This window comes from Schistocerca piceifrons, chromosome 6 (genome assembly GCF_021461385.2).
Source record: "Schistocerca piceifrons isolate TAMUIC-IGC-003096 chromosome 6, iqSchPice1.1, whole genome shotgun sequence".
NCBI lineage: Eukaryota > Metazoa > Arthropoda > Insecta > Orthoptera > Acrididae > Schistocerca > Schistocerca piceifrons.
This window is the reverse complement of record NC_060143.1, coordinates 194,647,705-194,672,866: the sequence shown is the minus strand read 5'-3', so window position 1 is coordinate 194,672,866 and position 25,162 is coordinate 194,647,705. Positions and strand designations below refer to the sequence as shown.

General features: G+C 40.7%; 1 protein-coding gene across 1 annotated transcript in view; it reads right to left on the bottom strand.

Moving 5' to 3' along the window:
- LOC124802968 (dipeptidase 1-like) overlaps positions 1 to 22,483 on the bottom strand; it is a 309,953-nt gene extending 287,470 nt beyond the window's left edge. The window contains exon 1 of the mRNA XM_047264059.1: positions 22,470 to 22,483. Within this exon, the coding sequence (XP_047120015.1) occupies positions 22,470 to 22,473 (4 nt within the window). The 5' untranslated portion in view covers positions 22,474 to 22,483. The remainder of the gene's footprint in view (positions 1 to 22,469) is intronic.
- Positions 22,484 to 25,162: the final 2,679 nt, after the last annotated feature.

Sequence of the window (25,162 nt, the reverse complement as noted above, 5' to 3'; positions counted from 1 at the left end):
ACCCGATGAATACATCTAACAATGGGTTGCCAACAGACTGGCACGCCACTATTCGTGAAACACTGCGATCGACGAATTCTGTCCCAGAGCTGAAGAATAATGTAGTGATATTCTTGTCATCTAAGATCAGTTCGATTCGATGTCCAGCCGGATTAGAGCCATTGTTGTTGAATGAGTTGGCAGGTCGCACGCAGTACACTCCCGTACCACGTACAAATCTAATTACGTAATCTTCTCGCTGTAGGGGAGGGTGTTATGCGTTGGAACATTTCTCTGGCATCGGTCTCTAGCCAGCTCTTTAACAGAAGTTTAATTTATTTACTTATTCTGTTTTGAAATTATAGCTTTCACTTTAGGTGTGCTACAGTCTTTTAATGAACTAACAAATATTCCTCTGGGAATGTAAGGTTTTCCAAATGAGAACAAATTGTTCCAAGATTCAACCTGGACATGTACCTAGGAACGAATGTTCTGTTCAAATTTAAAAGTGTTGCAGTCGATAAAATCTTGTCAGTAATGTATGTGTGGCATTATTAGTTTAAAGTGTACCAACGATCAGTGAACCTAATCAAATTAAGAAGAAGTACTACTAAAAACAGGTTACAACTTAAACACATGTTGAAACAGAAAACTATTGTCAACTAATACAAATTTCTATTTTAGAGACAGGGATTAAGATATTAAAGAGCCTAAGTTCATTTGCAGATATGGTAAAAAGACCATCTTCAAGGAACGAGATGGCGCACGACTAGCGAAGTATGGTTTAACCGTGCACACACACCACTGAGGTGACAGACGTCATGGGGTACCTTCTAATATCGTGTCCTTTTGTGCCGCTTGCTACGGCATCTTTACGTGGCATGGACCCACTAAGTCGTTAGAGGTCCCCTGCAGATACGTTGAGCCATGCTTCCTCTATAGCCGTCCACAAATTTGAAGGTGGTACCAGTACAGGATTTTGTGCTCCAACTAACCTTTAAATCTGTATAATAATCGTTCGATCTGGGTGGCCAAATCATTCGCTTGAACTGTTCAGAATGTTCCTCAAACCAATCGTAAACAATTGTGGCTCGGTGACATTTCGCATTGTCATTCATAAAAATTTCATCGTTGTTTTGGGATCGTGAAGCCCATGAATGGCCGCAAATGGTCTACAAGTGGACGAAGATAATCATTTCCAAATGATCGATTCAGTTGGGCCAGAGGACCCAGTCTATTTAATGTAAACCCAACCGTCACCGTTATGGAGGCACCACAGCTTGCACAGTGCCTTATTGACAATTTGGATTGTTGGCTTCGTGGGGTTTGCACCGCAGTCGAGCCCTACGATCAGCTCATCTGACCAGGCCAGGTTTTCCAGTTATCTAGGGTCCAACCAATATGATCACGAGCTCAGGGAAGGCCCTGCAGATGATGTCGTGGTATTAGCATAGACAGTAGCGTCGGTCGTGTGCTGCCATTAGTGCCAAATTTCGCCGCACTGCTCTAGCAGATACGTTCATCGTACATTCGACATCTAGCAGTGTTGCTTGTCTGTTAGTACTGACACCTCTACACAAATCTCGCTGCTCTCGGTCGTTTAGTGGAGGCTGTCCGCCATTGCTTTCGCCGCGATGAGAGGTAATCCCCGAAATTGTGGCATTCTTGGCACACTCTTGACACGGTGAATGACGAAATATTGAATTCCCTGACAATTTTCGAAACGGTATGTCCCATGCGTCTAGCTCCAACTACCACTTCGCATTCAAAGTCTATTAATTCCTTCGTGTGGCTGCAATCACGCCTGACATTTTTTCACATGAATCACCTGAGAACCACTGACAACTTCAACAATGCGCGGCCCTTTTATACCTTGCATACACGATACTACCTTCACCTGTTTACGGGCATATCCCTAAACCAAGGTTTTTCTCTGGTCAGCGTGTGTAATTAATTCTAAAGTGATATGGAATTTTACTCGCTGTGGTACTATGCAATTGAAGAATTAACAATATTTATATTCGTGGTCTGTTCTCTAGGTTACCTGATCGGTGGTTTGGCGTCCAGTGCTCAGTTATCTCCTCTATTCGGACGCCAGAGTGGCCTCGTATTTGGTGGTCACATTTGAAGTGCCAGAGAGCCATCCCTTATGTATGGCAGATGTCCGCTGTGTGTACAGTGTCATCTACCTGTTACAGGTGAATACCGTCTGTCGTAGACTTGTAGGGCTTGACGAGACTGATAATGGCCCTCTTTGCACATAATAAGATGCATGAAGCGATATGGAACAAGGTATTGACTATTTAGAAGTTTTACCGGGAGGGTGACAAGCTCTTTCTAGATTTTTGGATCTTCATATTTGAATGATCTGTCATCTCCGGTGCCGTCCGAACTACCAACAAAACTTTGCTAACGATTTAGTGTCTTCTTGGACACTACCCGCAATTGGGGTGTGTCGGGTGTGAGAAGTTAACCTTAGGTGCATGTTAAATTTACGGTCCGGTACATGTGACGGAACCACACTGACCCTTTCCTCGTGGAAACGTTCCCGGCCTCAGTGGGGAGTTAGAGGGCATGTTTTCGCTAGTAGCCGCAGCTATAATGTCTAATGTTGGTTCCATCCGAAGGGATACCCTTACGTTCCATTTATGTTTTAATTTTCTTTTTCTTGTTCAGAAACCTACTATACCTCGAGAAGTTGTACGAATAAAGATGTTTTGTCACCCCCTCCTGTTCCTTCCTTCCCCCCCCCCCCCCACCCTGCCCCCCCCACAAAAAATAGGCAGTTAGGTCAACCGTTCCAGATAAACGTCACATGCCAACGTTGCATTTAATACAGGGCCAAATTCAGATGGTGAAATCAGTATATATCTCATTCGAATTAACGATATCCTCAGAATAGCTTTAATATATTACCGTGTATCAGTTAAACATTTGGGACTCAGAATACTTACAAACACTGTACAGAACATAGCCTCATGTTTCACAGCAGCAAAAACAATAGAAAATGCAGAAAACCGCTTATGGTGGTCTCTAGGGAGAATTCTTTCATATGATTATATAATAGGTCCGTAGAGTGAAACACTGACCAGAAAACGTCATGTATCGCTAGTTACACTTTCCTTAGTATTCACTATATCTAAAATTTCGTTGTCTGTCATTATCAGTGGTAGTGCAGTTTTAATTGGAAGTACAGTAAAACGCACTCAATAAAGACAGCAGGTATGAACGGTGTTGTGCTCTGGCTTCGCGTCGTTACAGCAGGCGCCGCACACGTGTGACGATAACACTGTCTCATTCGACGGCGGACAGAGCACCAGTGACATCGCAACACGGGAGCAGACCGTTGCAGATTCCACGTGAGGCAATGTGCCACCACCAACGCACTTTGATATACTCTCAAAGCACACATTAAATAATATTTAGGGTAACCATCTATCTACTACATCTCCTAGCCAAACCCATGAATTTTTATGCTAAAAGAAATTTTTCTTCTGACAATTTCACAGATTTAGTAGGCCAAGAAACCCAGATTCTCCTCACAGCTGTCCCTCACAAGACAGTTTACAGATTGACAGTCATTTACATATACATCTGTACTCCTCAAGCCACCTCATGGTGTCTGGCGGAGGTTACTTTGCGTACGACTATCACTTTTCAAGTTTCCTGTTCAAGTCATCAATAATCTACGGGAAGAATGATTTTTGATAAGCTTCCGTGTGAGATCGTATCTTTCTAATTTTTCCTTCATAATACTTCTTCGAGATATACTACTTGAATCTTATAGGAACGTACGCTTTCGGGTTTTTAACAGTGTACAGCAGCTTGGTGCAGAAAGTCTCTTCTAGCGTCTGGCACTGCAATTGGAAGATAATCTCCGTGACGCTTTTGTGGTTACTAAACGAGACTGTGATGAAACATGCTGATGTTCTTTGGATCGTATCTATGTACACTGTCTGTCGTATCTGGTACGGATTTCAGACTGATGAGCAAAACTGAAGCATTCGTCGAACCGAGGTTTTGTAAGTCACCTCATTTGTGGATGACTATACTTTCTGAGGATTCTTCCTTTGAGTATGAAGGTCATCCGTATTGTGAAAATTAACAGTCCTATAACACTACTTTGTGGCATGGTACTTTTATGTCTCAAGGTTTTTCGCTGTTAAGAACGTCAGGCTGCCTTCGAACACATACGATGAGATATTTAACGGATGTGGCTGCTTCTAATGATTGTTCGGCAATCGAGTAAACACACAAAAACAAGTCTTTCTGCCTGTTTAACCACAATACGCTACATTTGTTTATATTCAAGGTCAACTACAGTCCCTACACCAATTATCGATCCTCTGCAGGTTTTACTGCATTTCACTACATTCTTTCAGCTGATGGCTTCTCTGTATATAACACCATCATTCACCAAAAGCCCACAAAACCTCCGCCATTATCCACTCGGTTATGTATAATATATATTGTGAAAATTAACAGTCCTATAACACTACTCTGGTGTATGATACTTTTATGTCTCAAGATTTTTCGCTGTTAAGAACGTCAGGCTACCTTCTTTTTGCCTGTAACTTTTCAGCCTGGTTACACAGGTGGTCTGATACTGCGTATGTTCGTACTTCGTTCATTAGGAGGCCTTGTAGAACTCTATCGAATGCCTCTCAGAAGTCAGAGAACACCGGGTCTACTTGGTCGCCGGTATCTATTGTCTTCTGGGTCTCGAGGACGAACATAGCAAGCTGTCTCACCATCTTCGTTGGCAGAATCCATGTTTAATCCTAAGGAGGAGATATTTTTGTTTCCAATAATGCTATAATAGTGTGCATAAACCATGTTCCAACGACAAAGACTCATTTTTGTCAAATGTTTGAGAGGGGTGAAAAAAAAAAAGACTCCGTAGAAGCTACACAATGAATTTTTGTCCGAATTTTCACAGCCAAACGAAGAGTGGGAAACGGACAACTAGGGACTCGACTGGAATTGTTGAACGTGAGGTCTAGTTTTGCAGTGAGGAATTTAGGTGCTTGGAAGTAATGAGGGTAATTAAGAAAAGCTTAATTAGTGATTCGAGAGAAGTTTACGTTCGAATTTTAACAACCAAGCGAAGAGTGAGAAATAGGCAGATCAGGTATCGTACTGACCAGAATGAGCTCTAGTTTTTTTTTTTATGAAAAAGAATTAACTGTTTGAAAGTAATCAAGGTGATAACGAAAAACTTCAATAGTGATTTGTTGGAAAGTTGAAATATTTCCCGAACATCTGTTGCTAACTATGTAAATGAAATGATAAAATGTTCAACACTCCAAAACCTAGCTACGTAGTGCATAAAAAGTTACACTGATGTACTATTCTACTATTAAAAAACTTTGGAAAAAAACCAGAAGAAAAATTAGACGTTTTGTGATATTCTGTCTAAAAGTAAGAAACAAAATACATCAGAAAAACAATAAACGAGCCTTTGAATAATGATCTAAATCATGCACAGCTAATGTGATGATTGAGACTTCGAAGTTATGTTTTAACTCAGAATCTTAGAATTTTGAAGAGTACTAGGAGTTATTTGTCTCGCGGATCATGTAGACAGTGCAGTTTCACTGGCTATGTATGATTTCGAGCATTATTCAAAAGCTTTCATTTTTTTCTTTGTCTTTTTTATCTCTTATTTTTCGATAAATCAAACTACAAAACATTTGACGGTGTTTTTATTTTTATTAATAGTATATAACATTATCAGTAGCGAGACGTGTATAATGTCTATTGGAGGTTCAAACGCGTTTACATTAATAAAAGTGGCTAATTTCAGTGTATGATCTGTTTCCGCAGCTGAGCAGCTGAGAGCATGAGGAGGTTGTAGTTATGTCTGCGGGAGACCGTCTGTTCATAAAGTACGCTCTATTTAATACTAGTTATTTGCTGACGTTTGTGCCACGACAGCGTTGCCTTGGTTAAGAGTCGGGCAATAGGAAGTGATGCCTGTAACAAGGCAACCTGCTATTTTGCAAACTGCGGCAGGCGACTGTTAAATTTACTGCCTGCAATAAACGATAACGGATTACGCGTGTACAATGCGCGAGTACAGGCCCTACTTGAGGGCTGCAAACGTGCTGACGCCTTGCTGAGCCGCAGTGGCAACGGCGGACGTTTCGTGCGGTTCTTTAAGAGCTCTGCTTATGGGAACACAGTTCTATACATTCCAGTGTCAGATTACAAGTTATTTCCATCAGTTCACACACGAATTTTACGAATAATAGTACATGATAACAAAGAGTAAAAGGCCCATTTTCTGTTTGTGCGATCGTAGAACCTACGTATTCACGAAGATAAATACCATTGTCATTTAAAATTTAAAACGCTTTACGTACATTTCTCTAATTTTCATAAGTAACACTCTATGGCCTAAAGCTTAAGGAAAATAAATTGAGGAAAATAAATTGAGTCGTTAGTCTTATGACTGGTTTGACACGGCCCGCCACAAGTTCCTCTCCTGTGTCAACTTTTTCATCTCGGAGTAATGCTGGGAACCTATGTATTCAGTTATTGGACGTATGTCTCTGTCTTCCTCTACAATTTTCACCTCCTGCAGCTCCTTCTAGTACCATGGAAGCTATTCCCTCGTATCTCGACAGATGTCCCGCCCTACTGTCCCTTCTTCTTGTCAATGTTTTCCATAAATTCATTTCCTCGACGATTCTGCACACAACCTCCTCATTCCTTACCTTATCAGTGTACCTAACTTTCAACATTCGCCTGTAGCACCACATCTCAAATGCTGCGATGATCTTCTTTCTTGTTTTCCCACAGTCCATGTTTCATTACCGTACAATGCTGTGCTCAAACCGTGCATTCTCAAAAATTTCTTCCTCAAATTAAGGCCAATGTTTGACAGTAGTAGACTTCTCTTTGTCTAGAATGCCCTTTTTGCCAGTGATAAGCTACTTCTGATATCCTCCTTGCTCCGACCGTCAAGGTTCAAAATGGCTCTGAGCACTATGGGACTTAACATCTGATGTCATCAGTCCCCTAGAACTTAGAACTACTTAAACCTAACTAACCTAAGGACATCACACACATCCATGCCCTAGGCAGGAATCGAACCTGCGACCGTAGCGGCCACGCGGTTCCAGACTGAAACGCCTGGAACCGCTCGTCCACACCGGTCGGCCGACCGTCAAGGGTTATTTTGCTGTTTAGGTAGGAGAACTTCGTGAGCACCAATTCTAATATTAAGTCTGTTGCAGTTCTCATTTTTGCTATTTCTCATTAATTTCGTCTTTCTTAGATCTACTTTCAGTCCATATTCTGTACCCATTAAGTTGTTCATTCCACTCAGCAGATCCTGTGATTCTTCTTCACTTCTACTGGGGTAGCTATGCCGTCAGCGGATCTTACCACTGATATCCTTTCGCCTTGAGTTTTAATTTCATTCTTGAAACTTCCTTTTATTTCCTTCATTATATCTTGGATGTATATACTGAACAGGAGGCGCTAAAAACTACATTCCTACCGTACACTCTTATTAATGCGAGCACTTCTTTCTTGGTCTTCCATTCTTATTTTTCCCTCGTGGTTCTTGTATATATTGAACATCACCCATCTTTCCCTACAGCTTACTCCTATTTTTCTCAGAATTTCGAATAACGTTCGACATTCAACTGTAGTTCGAAGTCGAAAAATCCTATGAACGTATTTAGAGTTTTCTTTAGTCTTGCTTGTATTACTAACCGCAACGTCAGAATTACTTCTCTGGTTCCTGTACCTTTGCTAAAGCTATAGTGATCGTCATCTTTCTCGTCAGAAACTTGGATGCATGAGTTGTTAAGCTGATTTTGCGACAATACTCGTATTCGTCGGCTCTTGCATTCTTCAGAACTGCGTGGATCCTGTTCTCCCGAAAGTCAGCTGGTATATCGCAGGCATCTTGCATTCTACGCACTAAAGTGAACAGTCGTTTTGTTTCCACTTCCCCAATGACTTCAGAAATTCTTATGGCATCTTATTTATCCCTTCGGCCTTATTCGATATTAAGTCTTCCAAAACTTTTTCAAATTATGATTCTTAATTCTGAGGCCCCTGTTTCTTATATACTGATTCCTGTTTGTTCTTGTGTCACGTCATCAGACAAATTTTCCCTCTCATAGAGGCCTTCAGTCTACTGTTAAAGTTACCATCTTTGCTTTTAAGTTCCCCAGGGCTTGTTTTGGGTTTCATATACGCTGAGTCTCTCCCTCCGACAACGATTTCTTTTTCGAATTCTTCACAGTTTTCATGTAGCCATTTCGCCTTAGCTTCCCTGTGCTTAATAGCTATTTCATTCGTAAGTGACTTGTATTTCTGTATTCCCGAATTTCCTTGAACTTGTTTCTACTTCCTTCTTTATTTGATCAGGTGACGTATTTCTTGTTTTACCCATGGTTTCTTCGTACCTGTGTTTTTCTTTCCAACTTTTGTGTGAGCCTTTCTTTGGCATGTCCATTCCTCTTCAACTGAACTGATATTCCTTATCACACTATCTATAGCCTTAGAGAACGTCAAGCGTATCTCTTGTGCTCCGCACATTGATTTCTCCTGTCTACTAACTAAACTTCAACCTACTGTTCATCATTAATATATTGTGATCTGAGTCTATATCTGTCCCGGGTTATGCCTTATACGCCTTACAATACATTACGTGATTTCGGAATCTCTACCTGACCATGATGTAGTGTGACTGAGATCTCTATCTCTTAACATGTTCCAAGTATATCTCCTCATGATTCTTGAACAGAGTATTCGCTATTGCTAACCGAAGTTTTTTACAGAACTTCATAAGTCTTTCCCTCTTTCTTTTCTAGTAGCAAGCCCAGACTTTCCTGAAACATTTACTTCTACTCTTTCCTCTACAACCACATTCCAGTCCCCCTGATTTTCGTTTCCCTTTACGTAGTGAATTATCAGTTCAATATCCTCACATCCTTTCTCTGTCTCTTCTTCTGCTTGCGACGTCGGAATGTACACCTGAACTATCGTCGTCGATGCTGGTTTGCTGTCGATTCTGATGAGAACAACCATATCACTCAACTGTTCATAGTAACTGATTCTCTGCCCTACCTTCCTGTTCATAACGCATATAGCACTAGTGGTCTTTTGTGTACGTGGGGCCATAGCCACTGCGAATTTCTTGAAGAAACCCATTTTCCTACCCAGGCTGTTTATAATTTGAAATACTTCAAGATTTAGCTATTGGAAAATTTCGTCCCTTCTGACATTTTTAAGCTTTTTTTGTTATTTATATTGTAGCAAAAACTGCAAGCACGTAACATCTTAAATTCCACATATCTGTATGGACGGAGCAACATATGATGGCGTCCTTAATGATTTGTTACAATCGTGGCAGTTATGGGCACATCTTAGATGTGAAGCCCGTGCGTGTAAAGAGAACATTTGCGACCCATTTGCCGATTTCACCACATACACCACATTAAAATACATTAGTTTCACATTTCAAACACAACTTCGCATGTCGCGGTCAACGTGTGGTAGTCTGATTTTAAGCTGTTGACCGCGCCATGTGTTATTTCATTTCAAATGTAACATAAATGCATTTTAATGTGGTATACGCTGAAACAGTGACAAAACCCACATAAGAGTCGCAAATTTTCTCTTTATACATACTGACTTCACATCTATAATGGATGTGTCGTTAACTACACTGATATGCAAAACGTAAGGGTGGAGGTAATTTCTGTAAGATGTGACACTGCCAAGTAACGTAGCTGGATGCAACTAGGACCTTACATAGAAAGAACTGCCACAGTATAGTTCAGAAGGTACCTGAATAACGTAAACAATGAGACCAACAGAAATGGCACTTTTATTCAGAGACAATAATTACACGGAGCTCGTGATTACGATGGACTCCTGAACGTTGTTCTTAATAGGGTATGTGATAACTAAGGACGACAATGCATGCTCTACAACGTGCTTCCGTACTGTCCACAATGGTGGACGTTCTACAGAACGTCTTCCCAACTCACTCCACACGTGCTCGGTAGGACGTAAGTCAAGAGAACGGGCAGGCCAATTTATAGGTCGAATGTACTCTCGTTCCAAGAGCACATCCACTGTGCAGTTCGATATGGTCGCGCATTGTCATCCATAAAAATTAAGTCAGAGCCGAAAGAACTCTTGGATAGATGCATACAGAGAAGGATCACAGTGACACAACAACGCTGACCGGTGAGAGTTAAGAAGATGGTTCAAATGGCTCTGAGCACTGCGGGACTTAACATCTGAGGTCATCAGTCCCCTAGAACTTAGACTACTTAAATCTAACTAACCCAAGGACATCACACGCATCCAAGCCCGAGGCAGGATTCGAACGTGCGACTGTAGCAGTCGCGTGGTTCCGGACTGAAGTGCCCAGAACTCCTCAGCCACAGCAGGCGGCCCCGGTGAGAGTACCGTGTTGAAATACACACATCAAGAAAAGTTTTGCATCACCTCGGTTCCGAGAGTTCCGGAACCTGTACAGAAAATTGTAGTAGAGATCGACATAAATATCATTTCCGCCTTTTTTATTGCCCGTGAAAACCGCACATTGCATGTTCTACCACTATACAGCGACACCTTGACAGGTGGTGGCCCAGATTGCTGTACACACCGGTAGTCTAATACCGAGTAGCACGTCCTCTTGCATTGATGCATGCTTGTAGTCGTCGTGGCATACTATCCACAAGTTCATCAAGGCACTGTTGGTCCAGATTGTACTACTCGTCAACGGTGATTCGGCATTCATCTCTCAGAGTGGTTGGTGCGTCACGTCGTCCATAAACAGCCCTTTTCAATCCATCCCAGGTGTGTTCGGTAGAGTTCATGTCTGGAGAACATCCTGGCCATTCTATTCGAGCGATGTCGTTATCCTGAAGGAGGTCATTCACAAGATGTGCACGACGGGGGCGCGAATTGCCGTCCATAAAGACGAATGCCTCGCCAATATGCTGCCGATATGGTTGCACTATCGGCCAGAGGCGTACGTCCGCCCCACATAATGCCACCCTAAACAGCAGGGAACCTCCACCTTGCTGCACTCGATGGACAGTGTATCTAAGGCAATCAGCCTGACCGGGTTCACTCCAAACACGTTTCCGACACTCATCAGTCCATTCGGCATGTTGTTGGTCCCATGTGCACCGCGCTGCATGGTGTCGTGGTTGCAAAGATCGACCTCGCCATGGACATCGGAAGTGAAGTGGCACATCATGCAGCCTGTTGCGCACAGTTTGAGTCGTAACACTACGTCCTGTGGCTGCACGGAAAGCATTATTCAACATGGTGGCGTTGCTGTCAGGGTTCCTCCGAGCCATAATCCGTAGGTAGCGGTCATCCAATGCAGTAGTAGCCCTAGGACGGCCGGAGTGAGGCATCTCATCGACAGTTCCTGTTTCTCTGTATCTCCTTCATGTCCGAACAACATCGCTTTGGTTCACTCCGAGACGCCTGGACACTTCCCTTGTTGAGAGCCCTTCCTGGTACAAAGTAACAACGCGGAAGTGATCGAACTGCGGTATTGACCGTCTAGGCATGGTTGAACTACAGACATGAGCCGTGTACCTCCTTCCTGGTGGAATGACACTGGAACTGATCGGCTGCCGGACCCCCTCCGTCTAATAGACGCTGCTCATGCATGGTTGTTTACATCTTTGGGTGGCTTTAGTGACATCTCTGAGTAGTGAAAGGGACTGCGTCTGTGACACAATACCCATAGTCAACGTCTATCTTCAGATGTTCTGGGAACCGGCGTGATACGAAACTTTTTTCGATGTGTGTATTTGAGGTCAGTACACCCATGAAAAATTATGTCTCTCCACACCATAGTACCTCTAAAATCCATAATTCTCAGCAATGTTTCTGGGTGCACTACGTCTTACCAACTCTTGCGATAGGAGGGTACTCCCAGCGTTGTCTAGCTTGATCGTTTTGGTGGTCCAGGTGTTTTAATGTAGGAAGGCACCGTGTTGCACTGGCGTAATGACTAGCAAGTGACACTGTAATCCTTCCCCATTTGCCGGTTTTCAGGGGTCCATTCGTCCCTCACTTCGTTTTTATGGATGACAGTGCATGGCCGCATCGATGTGCGCAGGTGGAGAAGATCTTGGAATAAGAGGATATTTGACGAATGGACTGACCTGCTCGTTCCCCTGACAAATCCCAACATGTGTGGGATTTGTTTGGGGAACGTGCTGCATCTCGTCTGCATGAACCAAGAACCGTTCAGGAGTTGTTAGAGCGTTGGTGGGAGAATGGAACGTCCAACCACAAGAACGTATCAACCTTCTCGCCAGCCTGGGAACACACATCCGCGGTGATCACACACACTACTGCAATGGCCAGGTGACCAACTTGAATCGCGACTGATTCAGTGGGGTTAATATCTTTGAATAAAAGTGCAGGTTCTGTTCGTCTCACTGTGTATTTCTGTCACTTACCTTCTGAACTGTACTGTTGCAGTTCTTCCTATGATCGGTGCAAGTTTCAGTGAGCTTTGTTGCTTGGCATTGACACATCATATGAAAGATCTTTTCGTCCTTAAGTTTTGCACACCAGAGTACGATGGTTGTATAAAACCGTTGTCAAGACAATAATTGGCAACCAGTGCTGTACAATCGCAATAAAGTCACGAGGTGTTCAATTCACTCTTTTATTGGAACATGTTACGCGTTTCGGGATTACACCCATCTTCAGACATCTATTACAAAAAAGTACAAAACATAAGTGAACAGCACACTCAACACGTCTCAACTTCACACAAAATGAGATCTGGTCATATGAGTTACATACCACGAACTTCAACTCCTTCCTAGCCAACCAGCCGTACAACCTTGGCAACGCAAAGAAAGTCTCGAATAACATATGAGTGCGGCACAATTAGTCTTGAAGCAGAGCGCATACTGACGCTAAACAAGTCAACTAGCAGCGAAGCGCCCTCGGTAGGCGGCACTGCATGGTCATGTGCTCCATGCGATCACATGTTATTTAATAATAATATACTCAGAATTTAACATCTGACCGGGTATAATTACGACTAGCAATCGGAATAGTACTTCCGTACACGTTAACACTAAAAGATTTTTATTTTTTTTTAACTCCAAAATTTGTTACATTGCCATATTGTGCCTATAGCCAGTAGTGGCACTAAGCACATCTCAAACCATATGTCAATATAAAATAAATAATAGGGGGGTGGGGAGGGAGTTCCTTCATGAATAAACCTTTCAACCTCTCAAATCTCTATAAGAATACCACCAAATTAAATATGACCAACATTATCCGTCATAAACTAAAACCCTGTGATAAGCTCTCGTACACAAACGTCTTAGGCGCTATCTATTAAACCCAACGGCAACCACATCGGCGGCAGCCATCCACCTATCGAATTACAGCCAACTGATACTCATGCATCATGATTGCCCAAATAGAAGCCTTCAAAAATGGTTCAAATGGCTCTGAGCACTATGCGACTTAACTTCTGGGGTCATCAGTCGCCTAGAACTTAGAACTAATTAAATCTAACTAACCTAAGGACATCCCACACATCCATGCCCGAGGCAGGATTCGAACCTCCGAGCGTAGCGGTCGCTCGGTTCCAGACTACAGCGCATAGAACCGCACGGCCACTCTGGCCGTCTAGAAGCCTTCAAACAACAACGTACACCCCTCCACCACCTGGAAAAGTTTAATGCTGAGAGGAAGAGCATTTCTATAAAATCCCAAAAGAAACGTGGGTTATACGTCGTACATTCTTTATATAAACTAATGGTGCTTGGTGACACAACGGTTTATTTTATTGATTTTAGACTTTAAAGTTTTAACATATTGTTTTTGTTTTCTTAAAATGTAGAGAGCTCTCCAGTATCCGGATAGCATAGGTAGGACTCGGGCAATTGTCGTGCCACTAGTTTATATAAGGAATGTATGACGTAAAACCGTTGTCAAGGATGCCAGCAGATGTTGCTTCCTCTACACAGATGGAATTTAAGATGCCATATGCTTGCAGTTTTTTACTGTGATGTAAGTAATAGAGGTAACTTGAAAATACCCAAGGAGACATAATTAAGTAAAGTGATTATCTTTCAATAAAAACAACCTACGCAGGAGAATGACTTGCTCCAACCATAGCGAGTGGTTCACAAATAGCAAGGTTTCACTTAAACAACGATGAGTTTTTATTCATGCGACCTAATCACATATTGAATAACCAGTATCACTACTATTTCTCAGTTTCGAGCTGAGGCTAAAAAAAAAAAAAGATGTTCTACTTTCGCATGTGAAACCTGAAACCTGTATAAAAACCTATCTTCAGAAATTAGTATAACGTGCACTTATTTTATAAAAAATGTTATTACAACAATAACCTTCTCGGAAACCATCTATTACCCGAAGGAAAGGGGATAAATAATTATTAACGAACTGATAGTTCAACGCTCTCACATTACTTTACCAAAAGAAAAGCAATTCTTAGAATCGATCCGCTCTTTGTATTAACAAGGAACGTTCACAACTTTGCGGAAATGAGAGTTTTGCCATATGAACAGCAAAATAATCAGAGTGAATTTCTCATTCTGGAAACATTCTCCAGGCTGTGGCTAAGCCATGTCTCAGCAATATCCTTTCTTTCAGGAGTGCTATTTCTGAAAGGTTCGCAGGAGAGCTTCTGTAAAATTTGGAAGGGAGGAGACGAGGTACTGGCAGAAGTAAAGCTGTGAGGACGTGGCGTGGGTCGTGCATGGGTAGCTCAGATCGTAGACCACTTGCCCGTGAAAGGCAAAGGTCCCGAGTTCGAGTCTCGATCCGGCACACAGTTTTAATCTACCAGGAAGTTTCAAGGTGAATATTATTCTACACTCTGTAACGGAACTGTCACTGAGTTCAACTGCATCCATTGTGGAGAAAATTCAGCGAAATAGCTGATGATGGCAGAAATAGATAGAATACAGAATGTTGTTTGCTACCTGCAAGATAAAAGTTCCTGGAAAAGAGAGAAATGCTACAGAATATAATTTTCTCTGCTAGAAAACCTTTCTTGGAAACATTTGTTTGAGGTGAACCTTATGTTCAAGTGAAACATGGGTAACAAACAGTAGAGACAAGAAAATATCCTAAGCTTTGGAGAAGTTGTACTAGAAGTATCCAGAAGATTAGGGGGATAGACTGAATTGTAGATATAGAGAAAAGGAATTGAATTTGGAGGAAATACCTCTATGCCACATCATTACAGATAATGTTTAGTATTACTTTTCGTGGGAGGTTATCTCTAGGTCCGAACTTTTTTTTCCCTTTATCTCTTTTCCCGTTATCAAGCAGAAAATCAGATTTGATTCTGTAATGCGTTTTTTAACTCCATCCGAACAGGTCTCGGAAGGCTCAACGGTACCGACCGGCCGCTATGTTATCCTCAGTCGATAGGCGTAGCTGGATACGGATATGGAGGGGAATGTGCTCATCACACCTGTCTGCCGGCCGGTGTCAGCTTTCGTGATCGGAGCTGCTACTTCTCAGTCAAGTAGGTCCCCAATCGGCCTCACAAGGGCTGAGTGCACTCCGCTATCCCGGCCCGGGTAGTGACCCATCTAACCGCTAGCCAAGCCCGAAAGCGCTTAATTTCAGTATTCTGACCGGACCCTGCTCTAAACTCGTAGTGAACTTCAAAAAGTTTTCCTGCAATTCTTCAAATAATCCGTTGAAAAAACTTTAAAACTTTGTTGTATGTGATGGATTTCCATGACACTAAACTGTCAGTAAGAACTCAGTGTATTAACTTTCTTTCACGTGACAAAAGCGTTACAGTAAACGCAAAAAAAAAAAAAATAAAATTGAGCAGCTTTTGTAGAGTGTTTCGTCCAAAATTCAGCTTCATTATTTAAAGTAGTCATTCCGACATAACTTATGGACAGTTTAATCTTCCTGTTAGACAGCTCCGTTACATTCTGAGCGCTGCGGTACCTTCATGGAGATGCGTAACCTACGGTGGTTCTCAAGAATCGTGAAAGCTTGTTGTCTGCCTACAAACACACAGAGACACAAGATGATTTCGGATAATTACTTTAAGAAATACAGTAACCAAAGAAGTGGGTGACTGCTAGTTTTCCATGCGTGCGAATTGGAATGTAATGTCTCCCAATTTTTTTGTATAAAAACTCTTAAAGCCTTCTAAATAAAACAAACTCCAACCCCTTCTACAATTTTATTCTTCATTTCAACATAATTATTTCTCAACATGTCCACCCTGGAGACGAGAGCGTTCTGGCAACTAGAGACCAGTTTGTTGATACCGTCACTGTAGAATGTTTTGATTTTGTTCACGAAGCCACAACCGCATCTCTTCTTGCATCGCTTCATCACTAATGAAGTCCTAGAACGTGCTCTTTAAGTTTTCGAAACACTGCGAGCTTTGTCACTTACACTTAACTTAGCATAAATGTTTCCTTCATTAGAAGCACGAGCAACCTAATGTTGCACATTGCTAATGTAGATACAGCAGTCACCGCACACAGATTTTATTCGTCTAAGTATCTCAGTTGGGGGCACGAATTCTGCTGTCAGAAACTCGCTTACGTCACGCTGTTTCTCGTGCTCCGACATACTAGCATTACACACCGCCATGTTACAAGCTACAATTCGGTGCCCTTTACCGGCAGACGGTTGCGATTTGCGTCAGCGAAGCGAGAATGTCGACCTACTAATATAAGTGACTTGGAATACATCAACACATGCAGAGAACAGAACAAAAAATTCAGAGGAATTACTTTTCAGCACGCCCTCCTATTAGAAATTTAATCCTCTGCCATGAGGCACATCCAAAGTTATCATGTATAAATTAATTATTTAGATTATATAATGGTAAGACAGAACTTAAAACCATATTTTCAATTATTAAACATTTAAATGATTAGACGTGGAATCTGGCTGTAACGATTTGCTACGTGAAGAAATTTCCAGAACAGAGATAATCAAGGGCGTGAGGGATGCATTACTTGAAAGAACAAATTGTTGTTGAAGGTTTCAGAGGATCGTTGGATAACGATTGACAGAAGAGGGAATCGAATGCAATAGAATAAGACTGGATAGCATTGACGGATAGAACAGTGAAGGCAGTTGACAATCAAAAGGGCAAACAGAAATCCTTGGACAACACACTAGATATTGAATCTTACTGATGTAAGGAAACAAAGAATTACTTAAAATGAAACTGGCAAACGAGTGTAGAGGTGATTAAAAATTCGCTGTCAGAAAGTGCACTATGGAAAGATAGAATTTCAAAGCAGTTGAAGTCTGTAGGACTATTCCGGAGATACATGCCGCTCTTGGGTAGTTTAAAGACACCTTTTAAGAAATGAGTAACGACTGTATGAATTCCAAGAGCTCAGATAGCAAGCCAGTGCCAAATAAAAGCCGGCCCTTGTGGCCGAGCGGTTCTAGGCGCTTCTGTCCGGAACCGCGCGACCGCTACGGTCGCACGTTCGAATCCTGCCTCGGACATGGATGTGTGTGATGTCCTTAGGTTAGTTAGGTTTAAGTAGTTCTAAGTCTAGAGGACTGATGACCTCAGATGTTAAGTCCCATAGTGCTCAGAGCCATTTGAACCGTTTGAACTAAATAAAACCGAAATCTGAAGGTTCGAAGGAATGTAAAAATTGTATGTACAAGGGCAACAAACTTGAAGATAATGTTACAGAAAGGGATGGAAAGGGAAGAGGAAGTAGGTGAGATGGGAGATATAACACAATGAGAAAAATCTGACAGAGCAATGAAAGACATAAGTCAAAACAAGCCAGCTGGAGTAGACGACATTCACTCCAAGTTATTGAGACCCCTCAGAGAATGAAGTATGGCAAAACTATTCCACGCGACCCGAATGTTATACGAAGTACTCACACACTTTTAAGAGGAATGTAATTTTTCCAGTTCCATAGAAGGCAGGTACTGATAGGTATTTATATTACACTTTAATCAGTTACCGTTGTACAATATCGAAATAAATTATTTACAGGGGACTGGAGAGACTGGTAGAAGCCGATCTTTGGGAAGGTCATTTTGCCATCCGGAGAACTGTGCAAGCACGAGAGACAGTAATGACCCTACAACTTATTTTGGAAGATATAATGAAGAAGAACGAACTTACTTTTATAAAATTTGTAAATGTAGAGAAAGCTGCACTGGAACAGACTTTTTGAAATTATGAAGGTAGCAGGAATAAAAATACAGGAGACAGAGTTGTAGGTTGTCACTAATGTTAAGTAATCTGTACAAAAATATTGTGAGAATTATACCAGAGGGAGGAGAAACAGAACAATGAAGTTTGCCGGTAACATTCTAATTCTTTTAGAGATGGTGGAGGAGTTGGAAGATTTGTTAAAAGGATACCTAGTGACTTCAAAACAGGTTATAAGCTATACATTAATAAAAGTGGTAATGGACTGTAGTAGCATTAAATGAGGCAATGCTGAGGGAATTAAATTAGGGAATGACACAAAGTAGTGCGAGAGATTTGCTATGTGGGCAGCAAAACAAATGATGATGGCTGGAGTAGAGTGTGTTAAAAACCTAGACTGCTAACAGCAAGAAAGTCGTTTCCGAGAAAAGATGTATATTATTAACATGATGTATAAAATTAAATGTTGGAAAATCTATTCTGAAAAGTTTTGTCGGGTGTGTAGCCTTGTACGAAAGTGGAACGTGGACCATAGACGGCCCGGATAGAAACTGTAGAAACTTTTACAGTGGTAGTATAAAGGAATGTAGATAATTAGATAGGTCAGTTGACTAAAGGCAAGGTACTGGATCGTCTGTCGAGAAAAAAAAAATGTATGACACATCTTGACTAAAAAAAGGGATTGCTCGATAGGAAACATCTGCATGAAACTAGGAAGTCTCAGTATAGTAAAGGAGTGATGTGCAGGAGAGAGAAAATTGTAGACGTGTTCAACGTTGACGTCAGAAGAACTTAGGTGACAATATTCAGGCAAGGATGAAGAACTCGGCACAGGACAGGCTAGCTTGGAGACTGTACGAAACCTGTTTTCGCAATGACACCACCACCACAACGACAACAACAACAACAAAATTCAGGACAGAAAGAGGGTTAGCATCGGTCGTAATAACGTGTATCCTTTTAATGCAGATGTACATTTCAGCTGACAGTGCAGTTGTTATCTGAGTGTTAGAGGTAGTCAAGTAGACCCAACGTAATTATAACAACATATATGTTAATATAACTTAGGCATATGCAAGCATTATTCACATTAATTTGCGTTTGGGATGCCTTATCACGCCTCGCGCTTATCCTTAATCTTTGCAGAGCCATTGTCTGTAAATTATCTTGTTCCACACTATTTTAGTAGAAAATGTGTAAATGAACTATCATAAAAATAATTAACTAAAAAGTGCCACCACACTCTATTTTACATGTACACTTGCTTCCATTTGCATGCTAATGTGAGCTGGCTACCAAATTTGATTTACTTGCTGCTACGGCTGTCACATGAATTATTCATGCTCCCACGAGTTCGACTAATTCTAAAACAAAATTTCTCACATCTCTTTATTATGCTGCAATCCTTCTGTAAGACTAGTCGAGAGGGTAAAAAAAATTCAGTTTTGTACTTTGCATGCTTCAGTGTTTTCCAGTCGTTTCTCGTTGCTGAAATTAAAATCCGGAGACGTGTACTGGTTCGTCACAGATTTTAAAGTGTACCGGTCTATCGAATATTTAAATTTCATTGCATGTTAATTACATGGCGGTTTCAACTTATATGGGCAGTTTGCACCTATATCATTTCGTACCGTTGCATCTCCGTTGACGTTATCCCCGTCCACTCATTCATTTCAAATCATTGTGGTCAATTCACAATCTTCGTGAAAGTACTAAGAATCATCACCAGCCTCGTAAACATCTGTCTTACGTAAGTACAAAACTGATTTTAGCATTTCCGCAAACAAATATTCAGTCATGATTTGTTTCGTGAATTTCATGGTAGCCAGTCTGGCAATTGTTGGCCGCGGCAGTGATATAAATGGACAATATAATAGTAAAATCTGACTTAACTTTTCGATAACGTTTTTGTATGCCAGTGTGTATTACGACGTCACAGCTTCATCATCAGGGGTTCAATCTTTATACAAAGAGTGGAAGAGGGAAACGTTCTAAATGCAATTTTTTTGTGCAGTGCGCGTTTACAGTGCTACTGTGTAGTCGGTACCCTGGCGCGTGTCTCTAGGCGCGTTGCGAGCGCCAAATCACGGAAAAAATATTTCCGACATTCAGTGCTAGATGGGGCATGATCTTTGTGCCAAACAGTACTTCCCAATGGAGTTCCAAGCGCCATGCGTCGGGGTACCCTTCATTTAGCCTGGCGAGATTTGAAGAGACGATTTACAAGTTTTGGCGAGTAAGCGCAGCATTTTGAGCTGAGTCAGAGATTGTACAATTGGAGAGTAACAAAGAAGGGTGAGCAAAGCCTTTGTTCCGTAAGATTTACACAAACCTGTTGAGTTAGGTGAAGCTATGAGCCACTTCCATGTAATTCTAAAGCATACAACTAACTTCTTTTATTTTAGGGATGCTGCTGAAACATTGTTGTTAATTCAGGCGTGTAAGGGATCCAAATGTAGTATGATTAAAGAGTCCCACACTCATCCATCTCAAATAACTATATGAAAATTCTTACTGTTCCACTGAAAAATGGAAACTTGTCAATGTATTCAAAAGAGGATAAACCGTGGCAGATCTATATCATGAAGTACTTCATCTGAAAGACCAGCCATGTTTATCAGTGGCACAAGAGAAAGACGCTTTGGCGATCTTGCCATTTCTTCTTCAACAGTCAGGGAATGGAGTAAAAAACAGAAGTCAATGCTGAGAGAATTTTGTTCTTGAATTTGATAATGTTATTCTCTCGTATAAAATTTAAAAGGAATGTCGAATGGTTTTGGTTGACGACAATTCTACTAATTAAAATTTTGCTGCATTTCTGTACTTGTACTATCGCAAGTAATAACCTGGCGGCTCTGTATTAATGGCACTTAAACAAAAAACTTGGCACAGTCAATTTTCTGGTATGACAGTTAGAACGTCCTCTAATTTTTCTCAGTATTTTTTCCGTGATAAGGTGGGCAGCGTAACTGTGTAGTGTTAGAACGCCTTCCCAGTCTTTTCGATAGAAATAGGTTATGTATAAAAAGAGATACATTGCTGTTTGATTCTCCTGATAAATTTCGGATTTGGCGTGTAGAAACTTTTCTATTTCCGCTCCGCATATCAGAAAAATTAGGAGTAATATTACAAGTTTTTACAAAATTCTTCATATCTTATTGTGCAACTCTGTATGTATATCACTCTAATTCCACGAATTATAACTACTAATGCACTACAGTTCCTACAGATACGCATTTGTGGCACGATGACATAGCAATAAAGATCTTCAGATACTGACTGATGCATTGATGATTAAGCTGCAAATTTGAAATGTATTTTGACGTAGTGAAAACGTTATGGGAAGAGCAGAGAGATATTATTACCAAGTTTTCCATTTGTTTCGTGAAAAACAAAATCAGTTTTTACCATCCCTTCGACGACAACGTAATGACACCTAAATCCAGTTTGGAGAGGATGAGGAAGAAAGTCGGCCCCCGATTATTAAAGGAATTTACCAAAATGACGAAATCATGAAGCTTGATGACTTGGCGGTTATCTGAACCGCTCTGCTCCCAATAGCATGTCCAGCGTCTTAATTGCTGTGCCATTTCACGCAATCATTTCGTGATTAGATGTACTTTTTGTTCCATAGACCCGTAGTGAAGAGATACCCAAGAATGTGGAACACATCACGAAACAAAAATATGTGTTGGATATTTACAAAGAAAAAAGTGATATATTAATGTTCCTTCCTCAGATTCTAAATGAAATGGCCCTTACGGTTGGAAATTAGAAAAAGCTGAAACATATTTTCAGTTAATAAGCATTAATAAACTCGCAGAAACATGTATATACATGATATACTGATGTAAGTGTGGTAATTAACTGGGTATTATAGCCAAGCATCATCAAACAGAAAAATACTTAAAACACTTATTTACGTGGATCACATTGCTACTGATAATTATTGCAACGATTGTATCATCTGCAAACAAAACGAACTTGGCATCTGACAGTATTTCCGATGAACGGTTATTAATATAAGCAAGTAGAATTAAGGGTCCTAAGATGGAACCTTGTGGGACACCAAGCGAATTAGTTCCCAGCTGCATCACACCTGATATCTTAATACAGGACTACTATCAGCTGTTGTGAATACAGCTTTTCCTTCTTGTTTCCTAGAAAACGATGAGTAATAGCTACTAAGGCAGCCACTTTAGAAGTAGAATGCATATGGTTTAAGACAGCGTGACACCTATAAGTTGTGGATAGCGACTGATGAGCAGGTACAGGTGCAAGTAGCGACGGAGTTACTCACCCATCGCGAGTGGTGTTTCGCCAACAACTGATGCCGTGAGGCGATGTGGCGCCGCTTATACGGCGCGGGGGATTCAGGCACCTGATAAGAATTGCACTGAGTGTTAAAACAGCCAGCATGCCTTATCTGTGTTATTCGCTGCTCACGCAGTCAAGACGAGTCGCCGCTGTCGTGAATGAACATGTCTGTAATCAAGCTGCGTAGAAAGGGCGTTCTCCTTGTAAAGTTTTGTCCTGAAGTGTTACGAAGCAGCAAAGACACTTAGAAGCTTTGATTCCTCATAGGCCAATAGAATTTTTAGTTTGCGCCTTTTTGTATTTTTTGAAATTTATGTGAAAGACGAAAATTTTAAGGGACAGACAAAATAAATAACGCACATTTTTTGTTTCATAACGCGTAATTTTTCAGTGTGTTCGTTTTCATTCCTGATTTTAGCAAGAGGATATTTTGAGAGCCCCATAGTTTCACATTGATAATCGAGGCCTTTCACTATTATAGCTATGCTGTCATATGATTTTTTTGTATAAGAAATATGTAAATTTGATTTGTTCTAAATAGTGATATGTTATCCTTATGTGCCACCTAGTCATATGGAGCCATGTATTGAATTTGTTACTATTTGCTTAGTTTATGCGCTACCGCAGAATACTGGAACTGTTCTTCAATTAACTTTCGGCTGACTATTAAAAAAAGAAATAATAGATAAAAATTTTATATATCGCCTTGACTTACATATTGGAATTACCTCTCTACCCAGCTCTTTTCTTCTTCTTTAGTGTATCTCTCTTCTCATAGGTGTCCTGCTCTGAGCACCTTTCTTCATCTGTATGTAGTTTTAAAGTTTTCTGCTTTAAACTTTCCTATCTGTGTGAACGTATAACTTTTCAGCTTGTGCCTTTATACTCGTGCTAACGTTTCAAAGAATTTTTTTTAATTTAGCTTCTCAGTCAGACCTGCAGACTTTAATCTGACTCTTTACGTAAAGTAACTTTATGCTCACTAGTGGCTGTACTTGTACTGCTTATCGAGCTTCTGTGTTTAAAGTACTTACCTACATTACTGCGCAAATGAAATTCAGTCCTTCTCAATCCAATACATCTAACATATCACCGGTGAATAAACTCAATATTTAGAGCTGTAATGCAAAATACTTAGACAGCCATAGAATTAAATGACATGTGAATCTATACCATATCACTTATTGTATCACTGAACTAATATTGAACAGACAATCACTTTTTCTAAGTACGCAAAACAATAATCAATTGTGACCGTAATAATCGGCTTACCTGTGCGACATAGGACAGCTGAAGTAGACCTTGCAACAGCATGCCACTACTCCAGGCTGAAATACATCACTCTGCTTTGTCATTGCTTACATAAATCTCGTCGGGTCCAGTGCCAGAGCGTTACGCGTCTGCATAACACACAGTTGACAGTTGCATCTCGCGAACTGCAATGTGAGTCCCAATTAGTCCATTTTAAAACAGTGAAACAAGAAGTTAGATGTGGAGTTACAGCGTCGAATTATTTGAAAACCAATTGTGTTTTATGTTTGTATTCATTAGAAGAACATTGGACATTTTTATTAACAAATTATCATTTGGAAATAAACAGTAAATTTACAAAGTTAGATCTTTAGACAAAATTTTCATGAAAATTATTTACGAAATTGATCTCCAGCATTCAAAATTGAAACGGGATAAAGAGTGATGTAGTTCTTTCCTGATTTCATGCACTTACGAGATACTGAAACAACGGTATTAAATAGTCAAACAACGAGTTGCGAAAATTTACTAAGTAAAACTGGAAATGGGCCCTAATTGCGACGTCCTGCTGTCTGCAAAGCTAGCACACGCAGAAAAATTCCTTCTTGAACTATTCCAAACTACAGCAACAGCATTCTGTAATTACGGCTTCACAGCAGTAACACTCATCTGCTTCCATCCACGTCCAACACGTAATTATTTCACGCGGACTGACACCATGACAACAACAAAAATTTTCGAACCATGACAGCTCAGATAAAGCGTTTACTGTAGGTAATATCGCAGACAAAACTGCAGCACATCACTGTTGCTCAGCAACATCAAAAACTGTTTATTGTATATCAGTCTAGAGCTCAATGGGAAATGTTTAAAGAAAGAGCTAGAGAAGATTCAGTAGAGGGACGCCTTTCTTCACGAGATCGTGTACATGGAGTGAGAGATTTACGAAGATGCTCAACAAACTCTGGTTATTTTTAATTCTTAAGTCAATATATATATATATATATATATATATATATATATATATATATATATATATATATATATATATATATATATATATAATACTGCCGCCAGCCTAATTAGACACTGAGTGAATCATTTCAAATAACAAAACAAAGCTACTACTAAACCTTTTATCATAGTCTTTATTGCGAAAAATGGTTTCATACCTCGCCCACTCTTGTCTGTCCCACGCAGTCTAATTTTTGTCATTATAACTACTAGAACCTACACCCACTTGAACGTAAGTACAGCACTTAGGCCGCGGTCTACAATGTTTGCAACTACACTTCGCTCCATTATCACACTGACCATATCTTGCTGCCTCGAGATTCAATAATCAAACAGTCCCTTCCTTTAGTCACCCCATTAGTTAGCCGATCTACCCGATTAATTTTTAGCGTTGTCCTGCAGCACACTATT